General features: G+C 54.1%; 6 protein-coding genes across 6 annotated transcripts; 3 read left to right on the forward strand and 3 right to left on the reverse strand.

Annotated features, from left to right (window-relative positions):
• Positions 1-347: 347 nt before the first annotated feature.
• On the reverse strand, positions 348-2,994 carry CLUP02_14939 (uncharacterized protein; the record flags this gene model as incomplete). Its single annotated transcript, XM_049293865.1, has 10 exons — positions 348-411; positions 486-749; positions 786-1,167; positions 1,292-1,402; positions 1,483-1,705; positions 1,793-1,886; positions 1,969-2,101; positions 2,165-2,310; positions 2,367-2,611; positions 2,677-2,994. The coding sequence occupies 10 exons, from the start codon at positions 2,992-2,994 to the stop codon at positions 348-350; spliced, it is 1,980 nt and encodes a 659-aa protein (XP_049151011.1).
• A 301-nt stretch (positions 2,995-3,295) lies between these two features.
• On the forward strand, positions 3,296-4,276 carry CLUP02_14940 (uncharacterized protein; the record flags this gene model as incomplete). The annotated part of the gene is made up of 2 exons (XM_049293866.1): positions 3,296-3,817; positions 3,878-4,276. The coding sequence occupies 2 exons, from the start codon at positions 3,296-3,298 to the stop codon at positions 4,274-4,276; spliced, it is 921 nt and encodes a 306-aa protein (XP_049151012.1).
• Positions 4,277-5,215: 939 nt separating this feature from the next.
• On the forward strand, positions 5,216-7,121 carry CLUP02_14941 (GDP dissociation inhibitor; the record flags this gene model as incomplete). The annotated part of the gene is made up of 8 exons (XM_049293867.1): positions 5,216-5,261; positions 5,386-5,410; positions 5,480-5,539; positions 5,609-5,636; positions 5,703-6,048; positions 6,119-6,658; positions 6,714-6,868; positions 6,927-7,121. 8 exons carry the CDS (start codon positions 5,216-5,218, stop codon positions 7,119-7,121), a joined length of 1,395 nt encoding a protein of 464 aa, XP_049151013.1.
• Positions 7,122-7,863: 742 nt separating this feature from the next.
• On the reverse strand, positions 7,864-10,257 carry CLUP02_14942 (nucleolar GTP-binding protein 1; the record flags this gene model as incomplete). Its single annotated transcript, XM_049293868.1, has 6 exons — positions 7,864-7,905; positions 7,980-9,222; positions 9,286-9,514; positions 9,583-9,714; positions 9,832-10,154; positions 10,247-10,257. 6 exons carry the CDS (start codon positions 10,255-10,257, stop codon positions 7,864-7,866), a joined length of 1,980 nt encoding a protein of 659 aa, XP_049151014.1.
• Positions 10,258-10,941: 684 nt separating this feature from the next.
• Positions 10,942-11,646, forward strand: CLUP02_14943 (orotate phosphoribosyltransferase; the record flags this gene model as incomplete). The annotated part of the gene is made up of 1 exon (XM_049293869.1): positions 10,942-11,646. The coding sequence occupies one exon, from the start codon at positions 10,942-10,944 to the stop codon at positions 11,644-11,646; it is 705 nt and encodes a 234-aa protein (XP_049151015.1).
• A 485-nt stretch (positions 11,647-12,131) lies between these two features.
• CLUP02_14944 (acetyltransferase) lies at positions 12,132-16,337 on the reverse strand (the record flags this gene model as incomplete). The annotated part of the gene is made up of 19 exons (XM_049293870.1): positions 12,132-12,258; positions 12,334-12,395; positions 12,453-12,539; positions 12,609-13,022; positions 13,089-13,231; positions 13,287-13,668; positions 13,783-13,995; positions 14,081-14,357; positions 14,422-14,509; positions 14,566-14,693; positions 14,771-14,832; positions 14,901-14,968; positions 15,017-15,032; positions 15,134-15,197; positions 15,324-15,440; positions 15,489-15,680; positions 15,746-15,953; positions 16,068-16,134; positions 16,188-16,337. 19 exons carry the CDS (start codon positions 16,335-16,337, stop codon positions 12,132-12,134), a joined length of 2,865 nt encoding a protein of 954 aa, XP_049151016.1.
• Between the last annotated feature and the right edge of the window lie 605 nt (positions 16,338-16,942).

The raw sequence follows: 16,942 nt of genomic DNA on the forward strand, positions 1-16,942 counted from the left end.
AGGCTCTCGGGTGGCACCAGCGGTGGCCCGATGAGGTTGTCACGATATTCATGGCTTTTCGCTCATAATGACTTGTTTCGGCGGTTTGCGTGGCTAGGCTGGTCTGGTCTAATGTTAGATGTCTCAAAATGGGTGGTACTCGTCCTTTTTATCGCGACAACGAAGAAAAAACAAACGAGATGCAGAGGCAACACTGCCAGCACAGTTTTTTTCATTGTTCTTTTGAACTAGTAGCATGAACTTAGACATTAGAATCTGCAAAAATCGACTTGACTGTATAAACTCAACAACCAACCACCTTGGCCATGCCTATATCTTACATCCGGTGAAGACTGTCTCTCAATCACTTAGACAATGGTGACACCATGTTTTCCGTCCTCAATAACAAGATCCAATCGAGTAATGGACGCCCTGCTCACCCGCTCACTCACTGACTGGACTCGCTTCATTCGGATCTATCGACGACGGTGACCTTTGGGACGTACTTGTCGACCACGGCCTTTTCCTCGGGCGTGGGCTGGTACTTCTCCTCGGCCCGGTCGGAGAAGTAGAGGCCTGCGCCGCCCCAGGCCAGGACCGCGACGCCGAAGCCCAGGCGGGTCTTTGGGGTGAGGTTCTTGTATGCCCTGTAGGTGCCGCGTGGGGGGTCTTGTGAGTATGGTGAAGGGTTTAGGTTCCCGAGTTTGGGGGCCGTGGGAAAACGAGCGGGGACTGGGGGAGGAGAGGAGAGTGGAGGTGAGGTGATGGGGCTGAGGGCTAGGGTCCCGTGGCGTGCATGAGCTTACTTGAACATCTGGTCTTTGGCGAGGCCGTGGAGGGTATGTGAGATGGAGCGAGAATGAGGATTGATGGCGGGTGTGGTTGAAGGGGGGTCCTGCGTAGAGAGGTACGGCGCTTCCAACCCAGCTTCTGAGGGAAATTCCGCCAAAAGAGGTACCGATATGCAAGGTAGACACGAACGTGGATTTTCCCGCTGACGAGATTTCTTGAGGTTCGAGTGAAGGACTGGACGTCGGACGCGGCGGTAGCTGATGGAAAGCAGCTTTTTTTTTTCTGTTGCGTGGATGAGCTGGGGAAGAATTGATGTTGGAAAAAGCTTGATCGTCATTGGTTGACGAGACTTTGGGCGATGGAAATAGTGGGGACGTGAGAGGACGTCAAGGCTTCCTGACTAGGAATTCAGTTTTTGACACTTTGTTGCTTTCGGAGGATTTGGAAATAACTTCGCTGAGCGGAAGATTTCGGGCTTTCAACTCGTATTCAAACACATGAGCTGATGATGACTAAGAACTCTCGGCGGCGCTGTGTGAACTCTTGCCAAGTGTGTATTCTCCCCCTTCAATCATCGCCTTGATCCCTCGGTGCTTGTGTGGAACGCCGTCTTCAAGATTCATGCCTTGCCCTTATGTTTTTGTATACAAATCGCCCGTATCTCTGTTGGCGTATGGTATCACGAGGCTTGACGAATGGAGTGGGGATGACATCCGCCGGACCCGCTGAGCTTAAGGCAGGCGAGCGGCTTCAACATCGGCGAGCCTAGCTTTTTCAGAAGAGTTAGTTTGATTTCCACCGGGTAACACTGAGAGACATATTTTGTGTCTCTGAAAGGGGGCGTGTAAGCAATTTCGGGGAAAAGGTCAATGAGCGTGGTAAGCCCCGTTGCGACGGCGAGAATGAGAAGCCCAACGAACACAGGGTTGTTTATCTAGAGCTTCCGAGAGATAGATAGTTGGTTATTTTGTTGGTTATGATATCTTGTACGCTTCTCACGGGGGGGGATGGGCCTTGAGACCTTTGGGCGTGACGAATATGCGAGCTCGAGAGCCTCAAGGGGGGAGTCAACCAAGCAGATGAGATAGCGGGCTTGAAGACCGTGGTTGAGATACCTGTATAGAATCGAAAAGTTCGGGAGCCGGAGATGATTCGTGATGAGGAGGAGAGTGAGAGGAACATACAATGCCTCCGCACAATAAGTGCGCGCGCCGTCTGCCCTTTGGGCAGTGGGCAAGCTGCAGCGCGACCTTTTGAAGAATACAGAGACGATGTATCCAGGTCATCTCCTCTACACCTCCAGATTGATAAAGGCAATAGGCTCGTATGCCTACTTATATCAAAGACTGATGTTCAAACCTAGCTTTTGGCATCACCGTCGTTAGGTAGCAACAAGGTATACAGCCAAGGCACGTCTGAATGACCAGAATGGTGGCAAGAAAGAGCTCAACGACGGTGCGACTATATTTCACGGCGGTTACTATGGCACACATACTGGGGTCGTATGCGAACTCGAAGTTGTATGTTATCGAAAGTAGGCTGCAACACGGCCATGGTTGAGTGTTGACCTGTAAGAATACCACCACTCCGGTCACCAGTTTGTCCTGGCCAACCGACCTACGAAGACGCCTGCTGTTACCAGGACTGGATTGAAAAGGCCTATATGGACTTTATCGGTCTGGTAGTCATGCGGAAAAAGCACATGGCGAAATTGTCGATGGAATATACCAAGAGCACCTGGTGGCGCAAGTGTAGCTGTGCAAGCTATACGGCCTGAGCACTGCTCAATTGGCTTCCTTTGCTTGGCAATGAGTGAGACATGGGTCAGCTTGACGAGTGTCTGGGAATTAGCTGGCGATTGAGTCCGTAGAGATCGACGTTTCACTATATGTAGTCAATAGATACATATTCAATGGCCTCGTTGATCCAGAGGGCGAGCTTCCGACGGAGATGACTGCTGTGGGGCGATTGGCGAGCACCAATGGAGAAACAAGGCATATTTTCGCCACTGAAAGTCTCGGATCGAGTTTGAGCAGGGTGTTCATGTCGTTCTCTTAGGAATAGCTGAGCAAAGGGCTTGTCGAAAAGTGCCGCGTAGCAAGCCGGGGGAGTTACGTGGTTAAGATTGAGTGCAACAAGTAGATGGCCTCTATCACCAGTTTCCACGCTAAGAATCGATGAAGAGAAAGACTCAATTAGAACATATGATCGGAGCAAAAACATGGAGAAGGATGATAGAAGCTTCAGGTGAAGCTAGGGTTCAGCAAGATCGTAGGACATTAAAGAAAGAAGGAGGACAGGAGGTTGTATCCAAGCCACACAAGAGTTTGTCAAGCCACAAGTCTGTAACTATGCTTGACAGCCGCACAGACCCATCCGGTAGCTCGTTCACCCGCAGCCGCAGCGATCCGGCGTGTGATTGGTTGGAGGCTTTCCCAAATTTCTAAACTGGCGAAATAGTACGAGCTCTCAGAAAGGGATTCGTGATCCTTACCAGCATCCACGTTGACACCAATTGCCAGAGATGGCGAACCCCAATGCGATGCGGCCGTCGATAGGTCGCGTATTGCGCCTCCAGGAGACTCGGCAATGGCTGTCCACGACACCCGCGACGGCCACCCAACCCCGAACCGCAGCGGCATGCTTCTCGACTTCGGCTGCGCACTCGGTGCGCAAGACCCGCGACAACAATCGCCTCCGAGGTGTCAGTACCATGAAGAGATCCGGTCCCCGTGAGCCGCTCTCCGTATCATGGGAGACGCTGCCCAAGCCGTCAAACTACAAGCGCGAGGTTCCTACGGACCCGAACCACGGGCTCTGGGACTTTTTCTACGGCAAGAACAAGCTCTTGAACACGCCCAAGGAGGACCAGTCTCATGGCCGTGCATGGACAGTGGAGGAGCTGAGAAAAAAGAACTGGGAAGACCTCCACTCGCTGTGGTATGTCTGTCTGAAGGAGAGAAACCGCATTGCGACGACGAGTCTCGAGCGTGAGAGACGCAAAGTCGGTTTCGGAGGATTCGAGGCCAACAGCAGGGACGAGACGGTTCGTATTGTGTCTACCACATGACTTTTTGGAGATGGCTGCTGACCGGCGCTTGTTTAGGTTGTCACGACAATGAAGGCGATCAAGCACGTCTTGACCGAACGTTTTTACCTCTGGGAGGATGCGCGCAGATTGGCCGAGAACGACCCCGAAATCAATCTCTCTGGTGAAGGAGAGGCATACACGCCGCTGGCAGGATACGAGAATATGGAAGAGGGCAACAAGTACCTCGCCGAGGAGGTAGAGGCCGCAGCTGTCGAGTCACCAGTTATCGAGGCTCAAGCCGTCGAGGCGTCCGTCGAGCCTCAGGCAGAGAAGAAGGAAGCCGCGCCTGTTACGCCAGAGGCTGAGGAAGAGGTCGAGGTCAAGGTGAAGCCACCGCACCCGGCGAAGAAGGTCAAGCCCAGCAAACCGGTTGAGAGCAAGCCTGCGCCGGCGATGCCCAAGCCGAAGATCTGAGCGGCTCTATTTGTTGTCTCCCCATTCAGCGCGAGGGTCGCAGACGGGAGAGTCATGTATCATTGTATCCAGACATGTATAGAATCTTGTACGATACGAATATTTTGTGCCAGGCGTATTTTGGAAGTCATTCCCCAGACATCATTCTCACTCTTGACACCGCTGGCAACATGCAATTGTCGACGAAGATTTAGAGCGTGCGTGATACAACAGCAACGCTTGCCATGGTCAACTTGAGAAAGGATTGAATAAGATCTACAGAAAGGTCTTGCATAACAGAGAGAAACTGAATAATAGATGAGACTTGTATTCGCATAATGTTACAGAACTGGGACGGGGAAGGGCGGGAGCTGGGTCCTTGTAGCAGGGACAAGCCCACTCACACCGCCGAGGGCGCCAGGTACACGCAGAGCAGACAAAAGTCGAGGTACCTTTTGAGCTAAGGTACTTGCAACTTTACGGCCTCGGTCGGTCCATGTCCAGTCTGCTAGCGGTGAGCAAGTGGCCAGCATAGTTTGCAGTAAGAAGAGCGGGCGGAGAGCGGACCTTGCATGGGCCATTTGGAGGTACAACTGGAGCCAGGACGGGCCCCCCCAGCGAGCATTGGCACTGGTCACTGGCCACTGACCACCGGGCTGGCCCCCAGTGACACTGGACGCTTGATGTGCTGCCGCATGCACTGCTGAACCCCTCCATGTCCCTCCAAAACCCAACTGTTTCTAGCAATCTACGGCAAAGTAGGTGGCTCTTGCCCCCCCACTTGATCCTCCTTTGCTGCATGTTGCTCCCCCATGTCTCTTCTTCACAACACCGCAACTACTTCTCCGGACATCCAACACTTCATACTTTTCTCTTCCCTTCTCCTTCCGCTGCGAAACCACCGACCGACTTTAATATAACAACAACCGTCACACACGCACATACCCCTCAGCCGCAACCATGGATGAGATTGCAAAGGAATACGATGTCATCGTGCTGGGCACTGGTAAGTGACGTTACGCCATCCTCCTTTATTTGCCCCGCATCGTCGCTCGTCGGCCTGTGGGGTTCCCGACTGCTCGACAGAGCTTCCTGGCTGACCGGTCGACCTCACCGTCCTCTCTCTTCAGGTCTGACTGAGTGTGTTCTTTCTGGGTAAGCAAGCTATTGTCCTCATCGCTCACTCAAATGTTCGCTTCGCTAATCATTATTCTCCCCGCGCAGTGTCCTCAGTGTGAAGGGCAAGAAGGTCCTCCACATTGACCGCAACGACCACTATGGCGGGTAAGTCTTGCTCCTCCAAGGCCGCGATCTGGCCTTCCACCCATGAAGAACCTAGCTAAACTTAATCAGTGAGGCAGCTTCGGTCAACCTCGAGACGGTATGACACCCACGACTCTTCCCTGCCCTCCCGTCCTAATGGGGTTCTAACCCGACAAACTTGCAGCTCTACAAGAAGTACGGCAACTACGCAAAGGGCGAGGAGCCCTGGACGAAGTATGGGCGTCTGAATGACTGGAACATCGACCTTGTCCCCAAGTTCCTCATGTCCGCTGGCGAGCTCACCAACATTCTCGTCTCGACCGACGTCACAAGATACCTCGAGTTCAAGCAGGTTGCAGGCAGCTACGTCCAGCAGGGTCAGAGCTCCAAGGCCACTGTTGCCAAGGTTCCCTCCGATGCCGGCGAGGCTCTGCGTTCGCCCCTGATGGGAATCTTTGAGAAGCGCCGCATGAAGAGCTTCATCGAGTGGATCGGCACCTTTGACCGCAAGGACCCCGGCACACACAAGGGTGAGTTTCGACATTTCGAAGCATCGAGGGATGGCGGAATCGTGGGATAGGACTGACAGTCATGCGCTAGGCCTCGACATCAACAATGTCACCATGAAGGAGGTCTACGACAAGTTCGGTCTCGAGACCGGTACTCGTGACTTTATCGGCCACGCCATGGCTCTCTTCACCACGGACGAGTACCTCACTAAGCCTGGTGCCGCCCCCGAGGCCATCGAGCGCATCCGCCTGTACGGAACCTCTGTGTCCCGCTACGGCAAGTCCCCTTACATCTACCCTCTCTACGGTCTCGGCGAGCTTCCCCAGGGCTTCGCCCGTCTGTCTGCCATCTACGGTGGTACCTACATGCTTAACACCAACGTCGACGAGGTGCAGTACGAGGGCGGCAAGGCTGTCGGTATCAAGGCCACTATGACTGGCGTTGAGGAGATGAAGTTCGAGACCAAGGCCAAGATGATCCTTGGTGACCCCAGCTACTTCCCCGGAAAGGTCAAGGTTGTCGGACAGGTTCTGCGCGCCATCTGCATTCTGAAGCACCCCTTGGCCGGCACCAACGACGCCGACTCTTCCCAGCTCATCATTCCCCAATCCCAGATTGGCCGTAAGAACGGTAAGTGCAGTGTAACCGAAAAGTGAAACTTGAATGCACGACTCATTGAAGCTAGATATCTACATCGCCTGCGTGTCATCGGCACACAACGTTTGCCCCAAGGGCTACTGGATTGCCATCGTTTCGACCATTGCTGAGTCGAACGCCAACCACCACGTCGAGCTTCAGCCCGGTCTGGAGCGCCTCGGCAAGATCGAGGAGCAGTTTATGGTAAGAGAGAAGCCCGAGTCCGCGCAGTGTAAGAAACAGGGTACTAATTCTTTTGAAGGGCGCCCCGATCCCCATCTACGAGCCCACGGATGACGGCACCGGCGACAACGTCTTCGTCTCCAAGAGCTACGACGCCAGCAGTCACTTCGAGAGCACGACCGATGATGTCAAGGATATCTACCGCCGCGCCACCGGCGAGGAGCTCAAGGTTGAGGGTCTGAGAGAGGGCCTGCAAGTTGCGGATGAGCAGTAAGCGCAAGGGGATGCTTTATTGAAACTTTTGTTTTCAAGCGGGTGAGGGGAGGAGGGAGCAAGTCTGAGAGGCATTGTGTCCTCGCACATCATAACAGACGGCAATCCGGGGTATATATATAACATATCTTGGACGCAAACATCTGAGGGTGGTGCTCTTCAAAGTTATTCAAGCCATTTTACCACATTCTTCGGTTCCGTATGCCCGTACAACTAATGCCATATTTTGTGATGTTTTGAGTCCAGCACTCACAGACGGGCTCACTGAAGTCTTCTCATGTTTTCTTATAGGTTTCTTATTCAGGGTATTCAATGGTCCTTGATTTGATGGCCTTTGAAGAGAGCCATCAAACGTCGAGACACACGCAAAGCTGGTAATGCTACGACGCTTTTTCTTTTGACATACGTTTCTCAAAAAGAAAAAAGGCATCACAGATTTTCCCCGTCTCCTATTCCCTCTCTTCTATCCCTCGTGGCCTCCCAATTCAAAATGTGGGAGCCTTTTACCGACCTCGTCAGATGTGATGTGATTTGTGTCGCAAGAGAACGAAGGAATGGAAGAAGACAAACAACAAGGCAGCAGCAAAACGAAACAAAGACCGCAAAACGCCTCCATGCCCCCCCCCGAAATAAATAAAGCATATTTACTTTTATTCTCTTTCCGTAAACATCCATTACCGTCTTTTTTACCCCTACCGCTGCTGGCGATGACGGGGTTGGTGGTGGTGGTGGTGGTGGTTTTCTTAACGTCTCTGGTTCTTGCCGAGGCCACGCTTGCCGGCAACCTGTGGTAGTGGGTTAGCGTTTGCTTTGCATTTCGATACGATGTTCCAAGGCGGCGGACGAGATGGAAACTTACCAAATGCCTTTGCAGCGATACGGTGGTGTGACGATCACCCTCACCCTGTCTCGCCATGCGGTTCCGCTTCTTCTGGGAGAGCTTGGCGAGGCGGTCGGCCTTGTCGCGGGCCTCGTCGTCCTGGACACCGTCCTCGCGTCTGTTGACGATGGGGGCGCGGCTCTGGCTGCGAGCGCGGCTGTGGGAGCGCAGGCGCTCGCGCGGGGTGGCGTCCGTGTCCATCATGTCGACGTCCTCGGTGCCGGCGCGGGAGAGGCCGGAGGAGCGGCCGCGGGGGCGGGACTGGGCGCGGGCGCGGTTGACAATGTCGGTGGTGTCGACACCGAGCTGGTCGAGGGCGTCGTCCATCTGGGAGAGGGGCACCTTTTGGGACTTGCGGGGGATGATGGCCTGGTTCTTGAGGCGCTTCTTCATCTTGGCCTCGTTGCGGATGAGGGCCTGCTTCTCGCGGATGATCTCGGCCTTGGAGAGGATGTCGGCCTCCTCCTCGTCGTCGAGCTCCTCGTCCGACTCGTAGTAGCCCTCCTTCTCGAGGCGCTCCTCCTCCTCCTCGAGGGCCTGGAGCTTGGCCTCGATATCCGGGTCGACGAAGTCGTAGACGTTCTTGCCGTCAAAGACCTCGGGGATCTTGTCGTGCTTCCACTCGTCGTTGGCGAGGAGCCAGTCCTGGCGCATGTCGACGCTGTAGACGCCGGCGCCGCCGTTCTCGGCCTCGACGTCCTTGGCGAGCCTCCGGCGCTCCGGGTCCTCCTTGTCGTACTTCTTCATGTTCTTGATGCCCTCGGGGATGAATGTCTGGGGGGGCTGGCTGGTGCCGGGCTGGGCGACGTGGATACGCGCCATGACGTCGGCGAGGCGGCCGCCAATGTTGCCGCTGCTGTTGGTGCCGGCGTTGAGCTTCTGGGAGACGCGCTCGGCGATGAGGCGCTCGCAGACGGTGTTCTTGACGTTCTGGACGCCCTCCTGGGTGTTGCAGGAGAGCTGGAGCATCTCGACCTCGCCGGACTTGAGGAGGCCCTGGAGCTGAGCCTGGGTGGCGGCGTCGAGGTCCTCGGGCTTGACCACGTCGATCTTGTTGACGACGATGAAGACGATCTTGTTCTGGAACAGGGGCTTGATGCTCTGGAAGAGGTTGATCTGGGCCTGGATGGAGTAACCGCACTGCTCGCTGAGATCCATGAAGTAGAGGATGGCGGATCGCAGATGGGCAATGGCGGTGACGGACTGCATCTCAATGGTGTTCCTGAATGGGCTGTCAGCGTCTGAAACCCCTTTCCTGCGTTTTCAATATTGGGGTTTTGCTTACATCTCCTCGAGAGGGTGGTCGAGAATACCAGGGGTGTCAATGCACTGGAAACGAAGGTACTTGTAGTCAAAGTGACCGCAGAAGAGCGACTTCGTTGTGAAGGCGTACGGCTGGACATCGACGTCGGCTCTCGAGACGGACTTGAGGAAAGAAGACTTTCCGACGTTGGGGAAACCCGTGATGAGAAGGGTTCTGGTATTGGGATCGATCGAGGGAAGACGGCCAAGATCTTTTATTCTCTCGCAGTCAGTGGAAAATCCTTGTGCGCGCTCTCAGTGTCGTCGGATTGCCACTTACGCTGTCTAACCTGGTCGAGGTAAACCAGAGGGTCTTTGAGGCGCTTGATGAGCGTTGCCATGCGACCAAGCGCGGCGCGCTTCAGCTGCTTGCACTGGAAAAGCGACTGGCCATACTTCAAGAGTCGGACGTCTGCAAAAATTGCACTAGGTTAGCCATTTTGCATTTCCCCTCCCAAAATCGAAAAAATCGCCTTCCCCCACACCACGCGGGAAGAAGGCCTGGCGAAAAGAGCTGGATTATACGCACAATCTCTGGAGATGGTCTCGATGAGGTGCTTCGCGGTCGAGAGCTGGCCGAGGGCGATCTTGAAGTGGTCGGCGTCGTAGAGGGTGTTGATCAGGTCCTTGTGGAAGGGGTGGATGTCGTTGAGGCGAGGGAACGACTCGATGATCAGGCCGAGCTTCTCGCTGATGGTCTCCTGGGTGAACTTGACCTTGCGGGTGTAGAAGCCTCTGATTCTGGAAATCTTGAACCCCGAGCGGATCTGGGTCGGCAGCCGGCGCTGCGTCCTCGAGAGGACAATGTCGAGGAACTCTTGCGAGTTGGGGACCGGGGGGAGATCCTTCCACCTGTCGCGCAAAGCGTGGTTAGCACATATTGATTGATTTGTAATTTGGCTTCTCTTTGAAAATCGATCGCATGTAGGAAGGGTCCGACGTACTGAGTCTTCATTTTGGCGGCTGGGGTCTGCGTTGAAAAAACTTGAAGCAGTCCTCTGATGTTGCGATCGGTCGAGGTGCACCGTCGGTGAACTACAACAAAGTATTTGGGATGGGGGGCGGTGTTCTGCACTCGAATTTTTTTCTCTCGTTCGCTTATCTTATCGGCACGGACAGGTGGGGCGAGGGACCCCATGCCATGAGTGGCCGCTCAGAGGTTTTGGTCATGCACTCAACGCTGATGGACACAATTAAGTAAGTACCTTACCTTAGGTACCTCGCCCACATGGCTGATATATTAAGGTAGTCTTAACTACACTCATAAGGCTATGATGGGTGGTTTCAAGGAGTTCATCAACTTTTTTGGTACAAGTACGTTCCAAATTGCCCCAGTAGACTAAACCATCAGTGAGTTTGTGATGTTGGTTGAAGCTATGCAGGGTCCGGCGGTGCGGATTCCTCGTCTTATCACAACCTTATCGCGATAAATTTTGCGTGGTGGGGCACTCTCCGCGGGGCAGACGTGAATAGAGGGGTATCCGCGTATCCGTTTCGCGGAGCTTCAGTTTTGAGATCTTCCATCCTCCAGCCTCCGACAAGCATAAACCTCTGGAAGACCAACCCAAAAACTCCCATCTGTTCTTCATTGTTTCTCCCAAAAAAAAAAAAAGCCCATTGTTAAACGGTAGTCGCCAAAATGTCCTCCCAACTCGCCCCCTACAAGCAGGACTTCCTCAAGGCCGCCATCGCCGGCGGCGTCCTCAAGTTCGGCTCCTTTGAGCTCAAGTCGAAGCGCATCTCCCCCTACTTCTTCAACGCCGGCGACTTTTACCGCGCCGACCTCCTCCGTGCCATCTCCGTCGCCTATGCCCACACCGTCATCGAGGCCCGCAAGTCCTCCGGCCTGGCCTTTGACATCGTCTTCGGCCCGGCCTACAAGGGCATCCCGCTCGCGACCTCGACGACGGACAAGCTCGCCGAGCTGGACCCCGAAACTTACGGCACCACGTGCTACTCGTTCGACCGCAAGGAGGCCAAGGACCACGGCGAGGGCGGCAACATTGTCGGCGCGCCGCTCAAGGGCAAGAAGGTTCTCATCGTCGACGACGTCATCACCGCGGGAACCGCCAAGCGCGAGGCCATTGCCAAGATCCGCAAGGAGGGCGGCGAGGTCGTCGGCATCGTCGTCGCGCTCGACCGCATGGAGAAGCTCCCCGCTGCTGATGGCGACGACAGCAAGCCTGGACCCAGCGCCATGGGCGAGATCAAGAAGGAGTACGGCATCCCCATCTTTGCCATCCTGACGCTCGACGACATCATTGAGGGTGCCAAGAGCTTTGCATCCGCTGAGGATATCAAGCGCACTGAGGAGTACCGTGCCAAGTACAAGGCTACCGATTAAATCTTGAGAGCCAGCTCCAAAGCCAGAGAACGGGGACGGTTTAGAGTTGTGGGCAGACGTGATCTTCTGAATTTCACGCTCAACGGTCGGCGCTCGTATGGATGGTTGGGATGAATGAATGCGATCGAATGAAGGGAACTTTATAGGACCCCTCGGGTCAAGGCGCATAGGATGATAAAAGTGATTTGGGAAGTGACTTTGCAGTACCTGCAAAACCTCACGCAAAGAAATACAGGCCGAACAGGGGACACTGTGAAAGATCGTATCTTAATTTTGCCTTGCTCGCCCTCATCCAGGTGGCAAGACATTCTATGTCATGTCCTCATCGTTAAGGTAGTTTCCGGCCCTGTCGTCTCATGATGCTACCGCCCTTTTTTTTTTCTTTTTTTTTTTTCTTGGAGATTGTATAATCTCGCGGTAACTAGGTCGACAACGACGACTTGATAACAAAAGAAGAAAAAGAAAAGAAAAGAAAAGCAAGGCCATCATGCAAAAGTGAGGTTGTTTAGAGTTGACAACCCACCCAGTATGCCACTCCCAGTTCCTCCCGGTTTGTTTGTCTCAAAACAAACAGGGGCGTTCTTGTCCCGTCTAGAGCTCGGATAGTCGTAGCTCACAGGAAAGGACTGCGAAGAAAAAAAAGACGGGGAGAAAGTCCCACAATGGTTTCAGTGACCGCGGCGGCACTACTCGGCGGACGCCTTAAGGGCATCGGGACCCTTTTTGGGCGGGCCGGAAAGTTCAATGACCTGATATCATGTTAGTCGTTTCGCCAAAAGGGATGGTAGGCATCATTATGCATGTACCATGTCATTCCAGCCGCCACCAGCGAAAGACGCCTTGCTAGGACCGACGCGCTTGAAGCCGAAGCGCTGGTAGTAGCTAACCAACCACTGCCGGTTCGTCAGCAACTTGCAAGATTTCAAGAGCCAGGGTAGCTCAGTGAGCTAGAGGAAGCTTACGTCCTTGCAGATCAGCGCAATGCGGTCCGCAACGCCAGAGTTGTTGATCTGCTGCAGGTACGACTTCATGAGAAGCTTGCCGAGACCCAGGCCCTGGAGCTTGGGGTCGATGGCAAAGGAGTGCAGGCACAGCGTGCGACCCATGATCTTGTGGCCGACATCCGTGCTCTTGGCCGACTTTTGATCGCGCCAGTTGTCCGGGTAGGCCATGTCGTCGTCGCTGACGACGGGGCCGTCGCCGAGGGTCGCGACGGCGTGGCCGAGGAGGACCAGCTTGGCTCCGTTGGCGCGACCTGTCTCGACGGGGCTAGCGACGGTCATGGTCGAGAGAGGGAAAGCCTCGGCCTCGGCCGGGACGACGCTGCAGAAGAGACCTGTGGAGATATCTGAGCAGGTCGCGAGGCGGTACATGAACTATGATGAGGTGTGTAAGCTTTGCGTGAACCTTTGATTCCGCGTGATCTGCCTATGAGATGCTACGCGACCTATCCGTCCGCCGACGATAGAAACTCGCAGAACTCTCATTTCCATGAATGAGGCGAGCTCTGCATAAATTTGGCTCGGCGGAACACCCAGACTCGATGGCGCAAGGAGAAGAGATTGGGAAAAGGGACGCAGGGGAACTGCGAAGAAAGACAGGGACAAATCGGCTCACCTTGACGCGGGTAGCGCGATGACTCGGATCAGGGAACGCAGCGTCCTCGAGGGCGACGCAAGACTCGAGATTCGACTCGGTCAGCGGCAACACCAAAGGGCTCCATTTGAAAGGAACGATATGCTGGATCGTCCGACGCTGCGTCTGTTGCTTCTTCTTCAGCTCGGACTGCGACATCTGAGTCTCGATGTACTCGTCGTCGGCGTCATCAGAACTGTCGATGGCACAGTCGGACGCCTCCTCAGGCTTGGCGACCGGGGGATCTTTCTCGTCAGGCATGATGACGAACGATCGAGAGAGATGTGTATAACGCGTGCGTCGTAGAATGCGGTATTGGAAGAGATATTTGAGGAGGAGGTGGAAGATGCGGATACGCCAGGAAGACGTATGAGAATTCGTAGAGAGCTGGGTAGAGTTGGGGGTAGGAAGAAGTTGGGAGTGGGAAGAGTTGTTGGTTACACAGAGAGAAGAAGCGAGGTGATGGAATCAACCAGAGGGCGGCTTGTTGGGTCAAATTACCCCCGTCAGCTGGTAGACAGAGAGACTGAAGGTTTCAAACAAGGCAAGGAGACACTTCAGGATGAACACCAGAAGAGGCGAGTGATGTTGGTACCTGGGGGTGATGGTTGAAAGGGGTGGGTTGGTCGAGTGCACAGGTAGCTCCGGAGGGGCATCGGGGTGCTGCCGGCCGTTGGACTCGGCGCTGTCGTTGCAGAGCGGGGCCTGACGGGGCTGTGAGTCAAGTAATGCTCGGCCGGTGTGTGCCGATTGGCAAGGCCGAGTGAAGACCTTAGCTCGGTGCAGTGAGTATCGGAACGGAGGAGGGAGGACGTCTCAGAAAGGCTAAGGTCAGATCGGGTGGTCCACGGCGGAGAGGGGACAAAGCATCGGGACAAGTCAAGTGAACCTGAGCTGTGAAGGCGATAACGGGCTTGCAAAAGAGGAGTAACCTGGCTGCAGACCAAGCAGAAAGGTATGGAGTTGGTAGAAAATGGGATTGGTATTGCAGCAGCCAAAGAGGCAACTGGATGGAATTGGAGTTCAGTGACTCGCCATGGACCATGGCAAAGCAACACCCTCCATCATTGGACACTCTGTGTGAGGTGTGGTTGTGGTTATGAGGTGTTTGTCGCGTGACTGACCTACCCGCAGTGGCACAGTTGTGGCCTGTTCAGCCCATGGGTATTTCTAGGCGACGCTGGAATTGTTGCCCGGCTCCATCTTATTTCCCACTCTTCCCAGAAAACTTCCCCAAGTTGTGGCATTGAGTGAAAGAGCCATGACGCTGTTCATGTGGCATACCAGCTTCTGTAGATGGAAAATTGCGGAAAAGGTCTTTGCAGGGCATGGCGGGTAACAATGGGTACTGTTGTTTTCTTTCGATCCAGGCTATCGCCCAAGGACAGGGTCGATTCCAGTGGGAAAAGATGCTTGAATGGCTTGCACATAGGACAAGGTTGGTTGGGATCAAGGGAAGAGAAGAGTGAGAGAGAAAAAGTGACCTGACTTGTACTCATTTCCCCACAGTAAGCCAACTTCGACATCACTCCATGCTCCAATACTGCTCTGCTACCAAGGTACAAGCACAGAGTTCTTGAGTCTCTAAACTCAGAGTTGTATCATGGGTTTCTCGGGACTTTGGCGTTGTGATAAATGGTCTTTAACAGATTGAGAAACGCGCTGTTTGCTTTCAGACCGCTAAGTGCTGGTCCGTCCCGTCAGATTGAGGCTGCTTTTGGCCAATGCAGCCGACAGAAACCGAACGAGATCTAGGCAGTGTCAGCGACTGCAATGACAAAGTTTGAAAAGAGGAGTGCGGTGCAATGTAGATTCAGACTTTTGGATTCGCGTGGGTGGGCGAGCGGCTTACCTTAGTTGGGTCTTGGCCGACATGCTTGTTGCTCCTTTCCCCTGACTCCGCCTGCTGCGGTGTGCTTCACACTTGTATGGCACATTACCAGCCCAGTCCGGCCCGCCGTCGAATCGCAGAGAATGTACTATTACTTCGTACTCGAAATTGATGGATATTGCTTTGAAGACTGAAAGATCCGCAGCAACACCATACTGTGTAGGCAAGAAGACCCTGAGCCTGCCGATCCGTGTAGACCTTGGCTTTCGTCTGGATCTTGGCCGATATCACAGCTGCAGCCCCGAGGCCGAAGCAAGCAGACGAAAAACTTTTCGCTGTGGCATGTTGACAGCTGCAGGTATTCACCTAAATGGACATAACTGCAGTATCGACTTCGAGAATCTTTCCGGGTCGGCGATCCAGAGTTGCATTGCCCCGCTGCAATGCAGCATATGCAGCAGGCTCAATGAGGTCTAGGAAGGGCCCTGAGGCACTTTTTGGGCTTTCCCACCATGTCAGATGGGCGAAGTCCGAAGACATTCTGAGTTGTAAGTTATGAGTCAACCCGCTTGGGCTGTGGTCATGGACCTTCCTAATAAATCAGTGTGGGTTGCAGAGGCTGAAAGCGCATACTGCATCAAGTACGAAGACGCGGAGCATTGCAACTGAACAGTGTCGAGAACCCGGAATGCGGCCGCCACCGGAAGCCGGATCCGACCGACTTCAAGGCCGGCATCCGAGCTGACTGCAGTTCCGACCCTCCAGCGGAGCGAGGTTGGCACGCCGATCTCTGCTCGCCTTCGAGACGTCGCATGCGAGATATCGGTGGGAGCAACGGCAGCTTGGAATCATGATCCCGTGCCGTCAGATCATAACATTCCGTTCAGGACAAAATCCCCGGCCCTTGCAGTCGCCATATAAACGAGACATGCATTGTCATTGACTCGAAGCAGACCTGCGAGCTTGCTCGCCGAGTAGAGCGTGAGCAGCGAGGTCGCAGGCAGGTAGATAGATGCTGGGAACTCTTCAGCATGGTGTGATGAAGAAGAAACTCGACAGGATGTCTCCGTTTCACGCCGCGTCCAACGTCGGCCATCCGGGTAAGTCGTTTTAGACGTTCTTCGTCATGATTAAAGTGGAAAGACGGACGTAGATTCCAAGCGAGGAAGCAGGGTGCTTCTCTGCCTCGAGCAGCAACAGGTTGAGGTGCTCGTAGGCTTGTCATCATCGCACAGAAACTTACGGGCGGAGGTGGCAGGAGATGTCGCTGCTAGACATCGATTGGCGGTACATCCTGAGGATCTATGACATGTCAGTTTGGCACAAGAAAAGAAAGAGATGCAAGTGCAGAAAAAGTAGAAACAAGAGGGGATTCTCAGCTCTTGTACCTGCTCCAGAAGGAAGTACACGAGTAGAATGCAAGGGTTGTTGAGGTCGCTTGCTTGGCTCGCGCAGCTGCCGCAGGTATAGATCAAGTACTTGATTGCGCCATCTTCCACCTGGTTTGCCGCCAAAGATACTTTGAAGACACTTGGTGGCTTAGTCAACGATTAGCTCGTGGGGCTGATATGCCGTAGGGGAACCTGCCCGTGCTGCTGTGACCTCAGCAACCTTGGAACTGGGAAGCTCAAGTCATCAATGGCTTCCTTGCCGTAGGCTTAGCAAGTACACGTGTAGATGCCTTGCGACGCAGAGATTGCCGCGCGAAAATACCTAAATTGAAGAAAACAAAGCAAAGCATGCGTCTGTCTGGCTGACAGGAAACACACAGTCGGAGTTTCTGTAGGTTCAGCTAAGGTAAGCGGAGAAGTTCCCGAAGCTTTCCATGAG

This window comes from Colletotrichum lupini, chromosome 8 (assembly GCF_023278565.1).
Source record: "Colletotrichum lupini chromosome 8, complete sequence".
Classification (NCBI taxonomy): Eukaryota; Fungi; Ascomycota; class Sordariomycetes; order Glomerellales; family Glomerellaceae; genus Colletotrichum; species Colletotrichum lupini.